The sequence below is a fragment of the Nipponia nippon genome, unplaced genomic scaffold (genome assembly GCF_047370975.1).
Source record: "Nipponia nippon isolate SJK-2023a ecotype South Korea unplaced genomic scaffold, ASM4737097v1 scaffold_4, whole genome shotgun sequence".
NCBI classification, from domain to species: Eukaryota; Metazoa; Chordata; class Aves; order Pelecaniformes; family Threskiornithidae; genus Nipponia; species Nipponia nippon.
Genome location: NW_028262358.1, coordinates 119,690,614 through 119,706,882, shown reverse-complemented (window position 1 = coordinate 119,706,882; position 16,269 = coordinate 119,690,614). Strand labels below are relative to the sequence as shown.

Sequence of the window (16,269 nt, the reverse complement as noted above, 5' to 3'; positions counted from 1 at the left end):
CTCTGCCACTCCACGCAGATAAGCTGAGACCTTAGTTGTCACTTGGAAGATTATTGTGTTTGACTATTAAAAGAACATAGTTAGCAAACACGAAGAGGCATCAAGGAGACTATGGATTATGGTTCGACAATGTCACCTCGTCTGGGGATTATCGGTACATGCAGCATGCAGCTGGCACAGAGGGATTTACGAGGATGCTGCCTCTAAGAAGAAGATGCAGTGGGGAAACGTTGTCCTGAATTCTTTAGGAACCAAAGAAGAGATCTGCAAAGCGGTTAGAGGAGGCTCATGGTCACATGTCATACGCTTGATGCAAATAGGAATCAAATGCTATAACTGGAAGCAGAGAAACAAGACAGACCACAGTTTGATGCTGAAGAGCCAAAGGCATATAAGGTTGTGGGAAGAAAGGATGAAGGAAGAAGATTTGATTAACTGCATGGACCACAGGAAGCCTGGAGTACAGGAGACAAAAACAGAGTGGAAGAAAAACGTGTGATTAGATGAATCTGTCGAAGCAGAGAAATGATATGGCAATATCTTTAGGAGATGGTCAGCAGCAAGTAAAACTGCCATAATAGGAATAAAAAGGAAAAAGCAATATAACTGCTTTATTTCCATTTCCCTTAAAAATTGCTCCCTTCTGCTAGTAATTCTAAACATAGATTGCATAAAGCAGCAGTTTCTGATTTCCAGAAAGTGCTAGGTTCCCAAATGATTTGGATATTGCCTTAATCTGTTATACTGGAAATCCAGCAGTGATCTGAGGAATGCAAGCTACCAAAAGAAAGCCATAAAGGGATAGCTGTGATGAGAGAAAACTTTAAGTGGTCTATTTCTGCCCTGTGATACAGTCTGAGACACTGCGTATGGGTTTTACCCTGTTGTGAAATCCAGGTTGTGATTATCACAGAAGCAGTGAATGCATTAAGAAGCAAGTGCTACAACTCGGATCAAGATGAGCTTGAATTTGAGCTGAGACTTCTGCCTTCACTGCAGTTCATAAAGCCAAAATACTCAGCCTTCTCATCTACCGTACCAGTGTGAAGGGAATGATGGCTGCAACCAGCTTCACTGAATTGCTGCCAGTTTGTATTGGAAAGACATAAAAAAGGATGTCAAAGGACTGAAGACATGAAGAAATAATCATGATGCTGATCTTAAGAGATAGATTACAGCAATTGCTAACCACTGAAACTAGCTTTCATGTCTAGGCAAAAGGAAAGATAAGTATTAAAGAAGAACACCATTAACAAGGTACCAGACAAGGGAACTAGGTGAAATTAATCTCTGTGCTGAGAGGTTTAAGAGATGTACGAGCATTTCACTGGCTCTCTGTTGGGAGTCCACACTAGACACAAGGTAGAAACACTGAATGGGTTTATGGAAGAGTGATGTTAAGCCTAATATGTAGCTGGAAATAATATGAAAATAGAAACTAACGTAAGAGATGCAGTATGTCTTGGTTAGAGAAAATCCTTGTGATGCAACACCTCACGCAGTCCTGCTGTTATGTGAGTTCAAGCAAAATGCGATCAAAAGCCAGTGAGCCATACGAACAATAATAGCTTTCCAGTGTTTTTACACGCGTTGCATTTATATGAGTAAAAAGACGTGTAGGCCGGGAAGAGTTTGCCAGATGAGTCATGGCTGCTCTGAAGAGCCTAAAAACTAGGAATTTTCTAGAATAAATGAAGCAAAACAGTTTAGAAAACTCTGTGCATATCAGATGGGTCAGTGGAGCTTGGGCACTTATGAAAATGTACTAAGAAAGAAGTTTTTGGAAGTGATATTGTATTTTTGGCATGTTGGTTGTAACATGACAGTCTTACAAAATACCATTAAATAACAGAGTGTTTTTTATTATTGAAGTCTTGCAAAATAAAAGGTAGGTAACATAGAGATATGAACATTATTCTGTAGAAATATTTGTAACAGTCTGGTGAGTAAAGACAATTATCTGAAGTTCCCTAAAGGTGGGCATAAAATAGGAATAGTGGGATAAAAGTGAGAAGACAAAAATCTAGGACGAGCAAAAGCAAAGCGTATCTGTCACACAGATGGAAGACAGAATTTCTGTTCTTCCATAACAGAAACTTCATAGGTATTAAGACTAGGGAAAATTATTATGATCACATGCCAAAACATTGTAACCTATCATTTTCCACATCAAAATCACAGTTTTTGAGGTATAGCCTGTACTAAAAATGCAGTCTTGGTCTGAACGTTTCTAGTCATACAGAGTCCATCAAGCCCTGAAAAATTGTCCCAGTGGTTAATTGCTTTCAGTGTAAAAGAATCCACTTTATTCTGGTCTGGAGTGGTTTAACTGCAGCTTCCAGACACTGGATCTTATGTCATCTCCACCTGCCCTATACTGCCTGCTGTTGAAAACAACATGAACATCCTATTCCTCCCAGTGAAGGACACCATTTTTGCAATCTATTTTTGAAACATACTCCAGGAAGGGCTCAACAGTGCTATAGAGATACTGCATACATGATAGACATCTACATTCTATCAGGTGGATCCCACTCAAAATGCCAATTAGCATCTTCCTAAAGCCATTCACCTAACTGGTATCACCTTCCTGTTCTTTCTCTAACACACATTTGCAATTTCATCCTCCCATGTTAACAACAGCAGCACACTGGGAATTCGTATTCGATGCATTATCTACTGTGATCTCATTGTTTTTGCTTTCGGGGATGCAATTCTTCATCTTGCAAATGTGAATACATTCTTTGTTTCTAGATGCATAATCTAGCACTTAACTGTGATGAAGCACATGTTGACAAAATGAGCCTGCCTGATGATGTGCTTGGGCTGCATTTTCATTATTTTTATCTGCCAAACCTTGCATTATCTGAGAATTTTACTACTATTGATTTTTTCACTCCAGAATATGGGGAAAGGTGTTGAATAGCATAGAAGAAATTCTTTTTGGCCTGATTAGTATGTCTTCCCAGAAGGAAGAGTGCACATTTACAGACTAATATTTCATTATTACATTTAATATACTCTACAGTGATTTAATGTAGTACAAATACATGCATGTATCAAAATGTTGTGCAGGAGTAAATCAAATTACCATTATCTGAATATACTACACCAGCATGGTTTCTTTTCTTGTGTATATTTGGAGATTAATTTAAAAAAATCAGGTTTATATAATAAGACCTATTTTCCATAATATCATGGAAATTAGTATTGCACCATTTAAAAAGCCATTTTATGGGATAATATTTACTGATTTTTTTCCACATAAATATTTTATCTAGGGTGTTAAAACATCTGTTGCCATCATATTTAACATTAAGATTTTAGAAAATATAGTTGTTGGAACTTTTTTACTTAAATCTTTTATCTGCTAAAATGTGTTTTTTTCTTTCCTGCATGTTTACAATTTAAAAGGCAAAAGGAACTCCTGGATGTCTTCCTTTCTTCATTTCCTCACACCCTGATTTTTTGTCTTCCCCTTTTTCTTTATTTCCCTTCTTCCCAGATGAAAAATAAAGGAGAAATGAGGGGTTAGAGTGGAAAGTAAAGAACTTGAAAATTATGAAAACTAGAAATGGTTATCACCTTTTTTTTTTCAGGAAATAAAAAAGTTCCTACAGTTGGACCAATGAAATAATTTTTGACAATTTCTTTTCAAAGGAATTTATGAAAAACAGCTGCTAACAACTTTTAGTGAAACTTGAACTGAAAACTTGAAGGTCCTTGAATGTGTCCAGAGGAGGGCAACAAAGTTGGTGAAAGGGCTGGAAGGCATGTCCTGTGAGAGGCAGCTGAGGACCCTGGATTTGTCTAGTTTGGAGAAAAGGAGGCTGAGGGGCGACCTCATTGCTCCCTACAGCTTCCTGAGGAGGGGAAGTGGAGAGGGAGGTGCTGAGCTCTTCTCCCTGGGATCCAGTGACAGGATGCATGGGAATCATTCACAACTGTGTCAGGGGAGGTTTAAACTGGACATTAGGAAACATTTCTTTACCAAGAGGGTGGTCAAACACTGGAACAGGCTTCCTAGAGAGGTGGTCGATGCCCCAAGCCTGTCAGTGTTTAAGAGGCATTTGGACAAGGCCCTTAATAATGTGCTTTAGCTTTTGGTCAGCCCTGACATGGTCAGGCAGTTGGACTAGATGATCAGTGGATCAGTGACCCAGTTACACACACTGTTAAGGGACAAGTCATGGAACAACCCAATCTGCAGGTAAAAAAAAAAACCTCTCTATTTTTCAACAATTTTTTGAAGCTTTCCCTTTTTCTTACTAATGTCAGGTCAAACTCTCTAAGAGTTAAAAACCTTGCAATGTATTCCAGTAAAAGACATTAAAAGGGACATTTGTGTCACTGACTAATGAAACCAAAGATATTCCCATCTTTTAAAATAAACATTGAATAAACTCCAAGGAAAATTTTTCAATAGCTAAACCAAAAAGTTCCATAAGGAATGCATTGTTTGATGTGTGTTTTGCAATGCAGTGTCAGGTCCTAGGGAAGTGGTGTGCAAACATGACAGGGTTGGGTAAAAGTGGTCACAAAAGACAAGCAAAGGTCTCGTGGAGCACTGACAATATTCTTGCAATTTAAAAGCTGCCAAAATATCTTTTCCAACTTGTGAACAAAACTCCCAAGTGGATGAGGTTTAATGATTTCATTGCTGTGAAAGCTGAATTATGACTCTTTGCCACATATACAGTTTTTACTTTTTCTTTTATACTATATTGTAAGGAAAACGGATTGACATTTTTGACTTGTTTTGCCCAATGTTCTATGTTTGTGTATGCATTTGGGTTTGTTTGTCTGTCCTTGACCACCCATTGCTTTCATACCTTCTGACCAATTTCAAAAATTCCGGCAGAGCAGAAGAGATTTCAACCATAATAAATTTCTACACTTGTTTTTTGGAAATAGTTCGTAAAGAGATTCTATTACTTTCCTCTCAGGGAAAGAATAAGTATATTAGAGGTCAAAATCCACGTAAGAAAGATCTTTTGAGATTTGCTTCATTAGCTGCATTGTTCAGAGCTTGACTTCAAATAACCTAAGAAAGAGGTGGAACATCTGTATCTATCATTAGTAAAGCCTTCTCTCCCTCAATATCCTACCAAGGCTATTCATTTAAAAGCAGGCTTACTGCATGATAAAGTTCTTACTGTTTCTTGGCTCTGATGGGAGAGACATTGAAAGCCCACATAAGGATTACAAAAGGCACTGAGCTGTACTTTCGCAGAGACCCGAGGACTAGGTTAGTCCAGCAGCTTTCACTCCTAAAAGTGACGCCTTGAAGGTGGTTGGCAGTGTGATGGGAGGGATATTTGCACAGGTTTTTTTGCCTGATATATTCAGCTCTTGTATAGCCCTAACATCACACTTTTTGGTAATGCTTTCAGTAGTGTAGTTAGCATCTCTCCTGTGGGGTCGTCTTCTCTTTCAGCTGCTCCCATGAGAAGATCGTGCATTTAGAAGGGTTCTGGTTTTGCTCTTTGCACAGTTTCTTTTTGCTGTGGTATCTACTCTAAGCACAAACAGCCTTTTTGTTCCCAGGGCTCTCAGTCTAGTTTCAGAAGGTTTAAATTGCCTTAACTGAAAACTTTGTGCTAAACTGTTTTAAGCTACCGTAGAAGGACAAAAGGTTTCATTGCTCTGCACTCACTACGCAGAACAGCTCTCTGCCTTCAGTTTCTGCAACTGTATCCTCCCTGGAGGACAGCAATTTCTCAACAGTAATAGTAAAAATATCAACTAGAAACTTACAGAAACACAGAAAATTTCACCTGCTAGGGTCTCACCGGGTGTGCAGTAATCTGCTGTTCGGTCCCCTTTATAAAGCAATGCAAGTGCTCCCTCTAGTAGCTTATACCTGCAGTTTCTGAATTTATGTAAAGTTTGCAAAATGATACAGTGCTAATTGGTTTCACGGCTATGCTAGCAAAATAGTTTTCTTCATATGCAAGCTATCAACAGCAATAGAGTTCATAACACCAGGAAAAGCTACAGCATCTAAAGTTTCTGTGGCAGATTTGCATTTGAATATGGGTTGGGATGTGTAGGTTAGGCAGGTCTAAGTGTCATATCAGGCTGTAAAGAAATGCTTTTCTTCCTTGGACTTTAAGAGCAGAGTATGAACAAAAAAGTTCCCTACTGCTGAAATACTACAGATTGCTGCAGGAAAATGCAATGACAATGTGCCAAGACACAGTTACATATTCTCAGGCCACGCAGAATGATTTTAGAGACAGCTGAGCCACATAATGAGGCCATTGCCTTCACCAGTGAAATACAGTCACGTCTGGCTAAAAACTAGCAGCTGCTTAACAGAGCACCACCTGCACAGTGCCTTGAGCCAGGCAGTGCTCACTGATACTGTACCTAACCTGCATGGCAGGGGAAATTTGAAGAAGACAGAAATTCAATTATCCATGCTGAAATTCAGCCAAGACACTAAGGACAGTATACCCAGTTTTACAGAACAAAAATTAAAGAGCATCTTTAGTGATCCAAAGCTTCAAAGGCCTGAGGTTTTCATCTCATTCAGTTGGTGGCACCACTGGCAGCCCTGTGCCTACATCTATTGCTGGTGCAGCTCTCACTACCACTTTGAGCATCCAAAACAGCATCCTTGTCTTGCAGTCAGACAAGTGTGGATGAAACATGACCTCCTTCACCACATCCAGCAGGACTAACACATGGAAAGTCGCAGCTGTAACACCTGAGTATGCCTTTGTCTGAAGACCAGTAACACAGGCGTATGCCAAAGACCTGGAAGATACTTGTTGAATAACGTAGGCTGCTGCTATCATTTGTTGTCACTCATGGAGCAATGAGCCTGGAGCCAGCGTGGCTTCAGCATGCTGTGTGTTACTGCAGGCAGTTATCCCACCAGAGAGGAGAAGCCACTTCATGGGAAAGAAATGGAGTGAAAAAAAAGATCGGAAATGGAAGGATAAAACTGAATTATTAAAACCTCAGCTGGCTAGTGGTTGTACAAAGGAGGACATATAAACGATACAATATCGAGTAAGGTCTTTTTAGTTAATTTTGTATTTGCAACAGACTCTTGAAGCTTTTAATTCTATGCCATGTTTTTGACATTGCAGATGAATATAGCAGATAAATATTGATTCAGAACATTTGGCAAATCGTCTATTGAGTTCTGTATCCTGTTCCTAACTCTTCAGGGGAAAATTATCAGGCTGAAAGAGGGCAGCTATGGGAAAATTTCTTCACAAGTGAAATTTTTCTTTGTGCCCGTTTTTGAACTGGGCTTTTGAACATGGTCATCAATTTTTATACTTCTTCCTCACTATTATGTTTTAGTGTTGCAATAATATTCAAAATAATGAACATGTTTTAGCTAGCTGTGTAAAAACCCAACTCTTTCTGAATCAGGCTGAATTTAGAGCCACAACCGTATCTCACAACAGTGAGTTCCAGGGGCTATTTGCACATAAAATGTATTCTAAGAGAAATTAAATGCATTTGCTGCCTTTCATTTTTGCTTAAAAAACAGAGGCACAACTTTGGATTTCCCTACAGAGGAACAAGGTACCTAAGGCAAGCAGACAGTGTCCTTGACAGAGCATAGGACCATTCACTCTATGCTTCTATGCAGAAAAGAAAGGACAATGCAAGATTGCATTTTTCCTTCCACACACCAAAGAGCACAGAACACATCCTCAGCCTATCCCACATCTGCTTTTTCCTGCAGATCCACAATGCTCCAGCAGAGACCAGAAGCCACCATCAATCTTCCCAAATGGATGGAGTTCACAAGAAAGTGTGACTACAGTAAAATATCTGAGGAAAAAAAGACCTGGTAAGAAATTATATCCAGCTGAAGCATGCACAGCCCTACATATAAAATATCTTAAAAGCATTTGCAAATACATAGATAGAGTGAAAAATTACACTCCACAGTCAGGTCAGTCAGACTTTGAAGTTATAGGCATAAGCTGCAGCAGTGAAAATATTAAGAAATACCTTTATAAATGTATGGCTGTTTAAGCACTGGAACAAGCTGTCGAGGCAGGTTATGGAATTGCTAGCAATGGCGCTCTTCAAGGCTGGATTTGACATTGCCCTATTAGGGATGATATACGTGGAGCTAAATCATTTCTGCCATGATGCAGCTCCTTTCCAGCCCAAATGAGCCAAATGCAAATGTGATGTGCATCGATACATACTATAGTACAAGGAACGAAACTCCTGCTAAATGAGATCAACACGCAGAAAAGGTGCATCCAATAAAGAACCTTAAATAACCCAGTCATAGGAATGAGTATTGCCACAAAAGGGTAGAAAAATGAAAGCGAGAGATGTTCACACAAATGCATGAGGCATCTGAAAAGGAAACATCCTTTACTATCTGAACAAAATGTGTGTATTGATTAAGAGTATTAAACATACATTTTAAGTGTAAAAGAAAGCCATTCCTTTTAACCTTTGACTTTTTAGCACAAAACATGCTCTCTTCTCTTATGAAACAACTTTTTTAAAAGGATTGTAGAAATGCTTGCAGCAAATTAGAAGCAGCTCAAATGACAGCTACCAATCTGTTAGCTGCAGATAGAAGCTGTTTTAATAATAATAATAAAAAAAAGACAACTGTATTTGGAGACTTCGCTTTGGACAAATAGATTAATTGAGTTCCCACTAGAGTCAGAAGGAGAAAGAGTTTAGCTGGCACTTCTAAAGCAACAAACTCAGCCAATGTCTTCTGTATTTGCTCTGTCATTATGGAGGATCTGGTAGTGATGGTCTGTGCTTAGGCAATGGTCTAAAGATGAATGCTTCAACCTGAGCGGAGCCTCAGAGTCACTGACCTGCAGACCCACCTCCTGGAGTGAAGCAACTGTCCTAAGGGATGATGACATTTGTGTTGATAAGAGACCTTCTGGTAAGTCTCTACAGGAATAGAAGAGCTAAAATTCAACCTGTAAGGGATTCAAGTCAGTTTATGCATACATGCTGTATATGCATACATATATATATATTAGAGCTTATGTATATAACCCTAGGTGTTGAAGTCTAAGCAGTCACCCTAGCTTTTTCAGAGATGGCTAGGCCTTCTGGAGATTAACGCAGCTCATTGGACAAATATGGTCCAAATGAATTTGGAGTTGCCTATTTCTCTCTCTTGACTGCAAAGGAAATTGAGATTGTCTCACTTCAGTTAAGAGAGGAACATTTGGGACACCTGAAATTAGGTGCTACAAACCCTGTTGTTAGGGTTAGTTGTTGACTGAGGTTGGTTGTGCTGCTTCTTGCATCCCTTTCTGTGTAAGAAGGCTCAAAGGAGATATCTTCATTTCACCTGTGTTTGAGAAGGACAGCCCCAGTCCTGTTGCCTCTCGCTAACCATGACAGCTCCAGGACATAGCTGCAGGGCCAGACTGTATGGTGCGAGTGTAACAGACTATCCCAGACAGGCTTTTATCTTCTACTTAAAATCCAGGAAAGAGTGTTCGGGGGAGGTTATCCTTTCCTATAGAAATCAAAAAAAACAACCCTCTGCAACTGGGAATAGACTTGTTAGGGAGTACATCAGGTTATGGGGAAATCAACCTTACAAATATGGAGAATGTCTAAACCCATTCATACAAATTATCTGTGTTATCTGCCCATCCAAATAGGTAATTTTAAACATTTTTATATCTGCCAATTTTTTTCTCCTGCTGCCCCATGTTTTTTTTGTTATTTCCATTTCCCACTGTAAAAGTCAAGAATGGACTTTTTCTAATTAAAGATAAGGTATTTCCAAGTCCTTAATGATCTGCTGAGTGGGTGGGGACATGAATTGCCATAACGTCTAAAATGACAGATTCACTGTATTTCTAAGGCATGGAGTGGTGGCGGTTTATGTCAGTAGGTCTCTTTGCTCTACAGGGTCATTCTCTTGCTCCTCATACGGATAGGAGATGATCACATAACATGAGATTCATAGGGGATTTGCTTTACTGCTGCATCAAAAGGACAAAACCAAAGTCAGAGTCACTCGAAATATTTCTAAGTTGCAGCTGTAATCAGAAAGTCCATTGCTTGAATCAAAGGTTAGAAATAGCATCATGTACAGGTAAACTTGTGATAGTATGCACTTTAGCACTCACAATAGTCTTCTGAGGTTTAAAAAAAAATAATTTCCTCATCTACACTAGGGCTTTTTTCTGTAATTTCCGACAAGTCTGCCACTAATGCTAATACTGTGACATCTCAAATTTACTTGAAGGTGATCACCAGCCATTATTTTAACAACTGCCATCCAGAAGAAGTTAGATGGCTTCTGTCTGAAATGCTAATAACTGCCTGGGGTCTTGTCTGTTTTTGCGTTACTTCTTCCTTCCATTTGAATAATTCAGGGGAAGAAATAACTGGGAATTTTACCAGAAAAGTTTGCACTGTAAGTACAATCTTTGCCATCCATCTTGCACTCTTACATCAGGCATGGGGTTACTGCTGGAAACAGGTAACCTATTGCTTCCTAAAGTTTTTGTATCTCTTTACTACACCGTTACTAACAGTATTGTTATTGGTGGTAGTAGTAGTAATAATACTGCGATGTGTTGCAGGGCATCCATTGAGCTTAGTGTTCTCTAAAGACTCAATGAGAAAGAGCTACTCCCATGAAGATCTTATGGTCTTCATGGTCTGGACTTACAAAGGGCAGGAAATATTTCTTAGATCCACTGTGAATCCAGCCTTCTAAGAAACACATACACTTTATCATACAAAAAGCATAATTACACTCTAATTACACTGTAGTTACATTTTCAACCTAAGATTTCCACTTATCTATATAACGAGGTAGTTCATGGACTGACCAAAAATAATTACAGTGTAAAATGACATAATGAATACACCTGCATTTAAAAATATACAGTCAGATCCTCAGCTGAGTTAAATCATTATCTCTCTGATGATATCAATCTGGTTCCTGTGCATTAAAAAGCAAATCATGGGAGCAATAATATCTCAATTATGTAGTTAACCTTCTGGTTATATTAATTAGTGATGATTAGGCATGGGAAACCATAATTATGTCATGTACATAACATCCCTTTGAAACTGCGTCGTGAATCCAAACACAAAAGGCAGATGTGAACATCTAACCAGGTTAATTTCTGACATCTAGAACAAATCTGAAACTCAGTGATTTGACCCTCTGTCTCCTATCTGAAACACATCCAATGGTGACAGCTCTGGTGGTGTCAAACTTGTAGAAGAAACTGCAGTTTGCATTTGTCCCAGAAGAGAAATGCAAATTAGAACTGTCCCATATTCTGATTTCACATGGTGGATACTAAAACTCGACTTAAAAAAAAAAAAAAAAAAGAGAGACAATTGAAACATTTAGGTCCAGTTCAGTTTCTAAAGGAGGAAGCCCTGAAACTAAAGAAGCACCTTTTCTCTAACTCACCACATTTAGACATTTGCCTGGGGTATGAACAGCTAAAAATCAACACCTCTTGCTCCTGTTTGCAGGAGATCCTGGCAGCCAGAATGTTATTTGCACAGGACCTTTCTGAAGAGTTGCTCCTCGCTGACTCCAAAAACACAGTGGTTGACACTGTACTGGGGAAACTGAGTTTCCTGAGGCAGCTGTCTGGGAAGACCATGGAATTGGGAAAAGGCAGTCAGAGCAAGCAGGATTTTCCACCACTGTCCTCATGCCTAACTTAAGACTGAAATTTCTCACCTTCAAGGATAAAGGGAAAAGCCAATCTGAGCTAACACTCTTCCCCCAGTATATCAGAGATATGCTTTATCCCTGCAGACCATTCCCTCACAGCAGGACTACAGTAAATAATTAATGCATATGTCATTCAGTCCAAGTTTAGAAAAATATTAAATATTTCATTTTTACATAGGCTTTTATCACCTACTGAAACCCACAGAATCTCTGCATTGGAATAGGAATTATGGACCTAAACATTTGTACAAGTCCAGGGTTATTCCTGTCATTCAGATGGCAGCATCCTGCCATCCCTGCAGGAAAAAGGACAAATGCAGAAGAACATCACAGAATTTCCATTAAAATTAATCCTTTGAAAAGTGAATGTCAGAAGAAACTGCATATTTTTGACCAAACAAATATACTTTAAATGGACATTTTGCAAATGTCATGTTGAAACATTCCAAAGTTAGGAGCTGCCAGAATTAAGGTTCCCTGTGTATTCTGCGTAGCATTGCACTTGGAGGCACTTTGTGACACTATTGCCTGGTTTTTGCTTTTATTTTTTTAATCTAAGTAACTTGACTTTGAAAGGCTGACTTGCAAATCTGGCATTTGTAATTCTGGGAAACCCCACTTTGCACACTTTTTCATCTGTATTCACTCAATTATTATTTGATGTATTGTTTGCTTTCTGCTGTGCTAGCAGCAAGGCACACTAGTACAACATGGGCCACAGTTACATATTGCCCCACAGAATTGACAGCTTTGGGGTCTTCAGTGGATCTACTCTAAGGCATCAGGACACTTCATGGTAAACCAGGTTCAATAGAAAACCCTGTCCTGTGAGGAGCCCAGGTCTGTGAGGCCCTGGGCATATCATGTACAGAGCAAGGTGTCATTAGCTGACACTGTCATTCAGGGGACTAAAGGCACATGGCACTTTGCAGGATGTAACCCAGTATGACTTTGGTAAAACATTCTTCCTGGCTTTTAGTTCACCAAACTGTAAAACTGTTGCCTAATATTTACCAGCAGCAGTTCCCAGGCATCACAAGCTGTTCTCTAATGATATTTCCCATTCAGTCTGAGATTTCTGAATGAAATTTCTGTAGAAGGATTACTTAAATGTTTTCTTTTTCACCCTGAAGCTCATTCAATATAATGTTACGGAAGCAACTCTTGCAAATATCTCACTCAAAGGGAGTTTTTTTCTTTTCTTTTGCTCTTGGCAGTGGCTGTAACAAGAATGACAGCACAAAACACAACAGAAAGTTATAAACGTTACTTTTCCTCTGCCAGCAAACAAATTCCCTGATTACCACCATCCTAGATGGGAAACTGAGACACTCTGCTTTCAGAAACTCACACCCTTGCCTCATCCTGGGGCTGCAGGGTGTGTATAAATTGAATGCAATGCTACTGTCATTTCAGTTGATGCTCCTGGCTTGTATGGATGCTGATCCTTTTGAGGTCAGCCTGAAGATGAGCTTCACCCACAGACATTGTTTGGGACTCCTTGGGAGTGACAAATTTGGGACCTGTCAGGCAAAGACGGGTCACCCTTCTCTACACCTGACTAAGAAGAGACACCAGCAGAGGAATAAACAATTGAGGGAAGGTGTTTTTCATCACTTCAGTGTTTTCTTGCTTTTACTTCAACTTGCTGCACAAACAAGGCAGTGCTGTTTGGCCCCACTCTTTGATACACACCTCCTGACACCCAACAAAAAGGTTGACATAATCTGACAACAAGCATGAGCCCCCTTTTCCCTGCTGTCATCCTTTTCTTCATCCTGCCATGCAGATCTCTCTTTCCTAACCCCACACCCCTTGCTCAGGTTGGGATCCTTCCCTGTCACAACCTGGCACATTCTCTGTTCCTCCTGCTGGCCTCTTCCCCCTCAGCACTTTTTTTTCCCATCAAACCCACTTCCACTGCAGAGCTGTGCACAGCTTCTGAAGAGCTGGCACAGGTCAGACCATGCCAGCGGCTGTTGTCACAATTTAACAGTAGAGATGATTGAATTAGAGGCTTTGGCATGGCCTTGTTTATCAGTATTAATGAGGCTGAACCAATCATGCAATTCCTTGGGGTCTTTTGCCTCACTCTTCCCTTTCCCTTCTGTAATCTTGACCGTTCACTCTATCCCACTCCTTTCCACCTCAGCCAGCTGCTCCAGAGATGCTGGGTGCAGGACCGGTGAGGCCAAGGCTTGGCTCCCTCTGTTAGGAACATAGATGCATGGGCAGGAGACAACAAAATAGGAGGCAGAGTGTTGGGGGATGCATACATCTACAGGACTTTTCTTGAGTGGAAGAGCAAGAAAATGTAGTTTGGAGGGGGTTGAGTTTTTCTAAGAAAAATATATGACCCTCCTCCAAACCTTAATTCTATATTGTGGCTTGGCATATTTAGTTATCCCCCACCATAGCAGATGACTGGGCTTGAGTACTACAAGCATGAAAGGAATTTAAGAAATTAAATGTAAAGATGCAGAGCTCTGTCCACAGGTAAATTTTCCTGCCATCAAAAAGCCAGCATGAAGGTTTTTGGGTCTGGGTTGCCACTGCTGAGATTTTGCATAGAGAGTCATCGCTGCGGTTCAGACTCATGACACGGCGAAACTCTGACAAACTTGGATGTGATTGCACAAACAACGCTGCCTCAGCAAGCTGTTTGGGCACGTTTCCCTCTCCCTTTCCAACTTACCTTCCCAGCAAACTCATTAACCACACAGATGCACTAAAAGTGCTTGGAACAGAAAAGAGAACAGAAGGAATGAAAACAATTCTTCTGCTAAAAGAGCTGGGTTTTATGTTAGTTCTTCGTCTGCACCTTCCCCTGCCTGGGTGCAACACAAAGGAAATCTCTGCAGCTGATCTGGGACTTCATAAACCGAGGGATTATGTGCTACAGATACTGACGGCACCCTTTGCTTACAGCCTGGCAAACACCACAACAGTAATCTCCTCTCTGAGATAAAGTCCATCAATCTTATTCTTACACCAACCTGTTCCCCTCTGCCCCTCAGACAGAGCTGGAAGAGAAGCCCTCCTCAGAAAGGATGCTAAAATCTTTCCTTCCTCGGCGTCCTCCTATTTTAACTTATTCTTTCGGCTGGCCTCCCATCAAAGTCAGGTCAACACATATCCATTTTCTGTGCTGAGCTGACTAGTTTTCAATAACAATTTCTCCTTCGTTTTGTAACAGAGATCAATAAAACTGCCCCTCTGTCATATTGGCTGAGATTCCAGCAACGTCATTTGCTCTTTATTGTTGCTACTGCTTTGTTGTGTTTCCCTTTTTCCTTTTTCTTTTTTTTTTTTTTTTTTTTCTTTTGGCAAGGCACAGATCAATTTAACAAGATGAAAACAACTTAGACTTTCACTCAAGGTAAAATCTGCACTTCATAACCCAGGATGTAATTTACAATCCTGTCATTAAGCTCCGTTAATCCTATTATTATGAAGATAAATAATTACCCATAGCGAAGAAAGGGATTCCCAACAGAGTAGAATTATATTTTCCATCAGTAATGAAAAATATCCCTGCCGCAGTGACACTGGAAATACAGATAGTGAGTACTCCCAAGAGTCCCAGGAAAGGTTTGCTACGCAGGCAGTCCTTCATGGAGCTCGAGAGGGTAGCAGTCAGGAGAATCAGCATCAGGCTCACCAAAATCTTGCCCCTGGCCAAGAGACTGGACTGGTGGAAGTCCTTCCAGAGGCTGAAGGACGCTAGTGAGTAGAGCTGCAGATCTTGGTGATCCAGCTGCATCTTGTGCATCAGTTTACAGAATTCACTCTCCCACTTCTCCCCAATGAGGTCCTGGGTGACAGAGCCATACGTTTGGAGGTAGTAAGTGATTTGGATGGCTCTGGCTGATTTGACTCTCTGGTCCTTGCTGTTTGGTACTTCCATGACCCCTCCAAGCTGGTGGCCAATAAAACTGCTCCTTCCATCCTGGGAGGGAAAGTAAAAAAGATGAGCATGTGGTTATCCTGCGTAAGATGTGATACAGTGATACTGTTTGACTCTACCTTCCTTTCGCAGACATGCCAAGAGCTCGACTCAAAGACCACTGCAGTCAACAGCAGTCGTGCCATTCACTTCAGTGGGCTTTGGGACGCATCCCTATTCCCTGCCACAGCTCTGTTCCTTACTCATTATAGACTCATTTGCAATTCTTTGCTGCAGTTCAGGGACTGCCCAGATATTCATTGCGGTCCCAGATGTTCGGGAACTGAAATGTAACATGCAAGCTCCTCACCCCACAGGGGAGGATTACGTTCCCACATTTTAACTGTGACAGACAGCAACAAATCTCCAGTTACTGATGTATGAAATGTTTGAGATGAAGATCAATTTCTGGAAGATTTGTGATTTCCTGACACTTTGGAAATGCTATTAAAAAGTTGGAATGTACAGAAAATGAGACCTGGTTCCTCAGTACACAGATGTACATGTAGACGGATCCAGTTTAATAGCTACTCTGGCTCTAGAACAATATAATTAAAATCAGACTTTTTGAATTGTTTATTTGAAGTTTCATAGACTTCTATCAGTGGCACAGAGATAAGAATCTGCCTTACAC

General features: G+C 40.3%; 1 protein-coding gene across 2 annotated transcripts in view; it reads right to left on the bottom strand.

Annotated features, from left to right (window-relative positions):
• Positions 1 to 16,269, bottom strand: part of PTCHD4 (patched domain containing 4) — a 97,811-nt gene that overhangs the window by 56,531 nt on the left and 25,011 nt on the right. For both annotated transcript variants that reach the window (XM_009467324.2, XM_087776831.1), the window contains exon 2: positions 15,158 to 15,638. In XM_009467324.2, the coding sequence (XP_009465599.2) occupies positions 15,158 to 15,638 (481 nt within the window). The remainder of the gene's footprint in view (positions 1 to 15,157; positions 15,639 to 16,269) is intronic.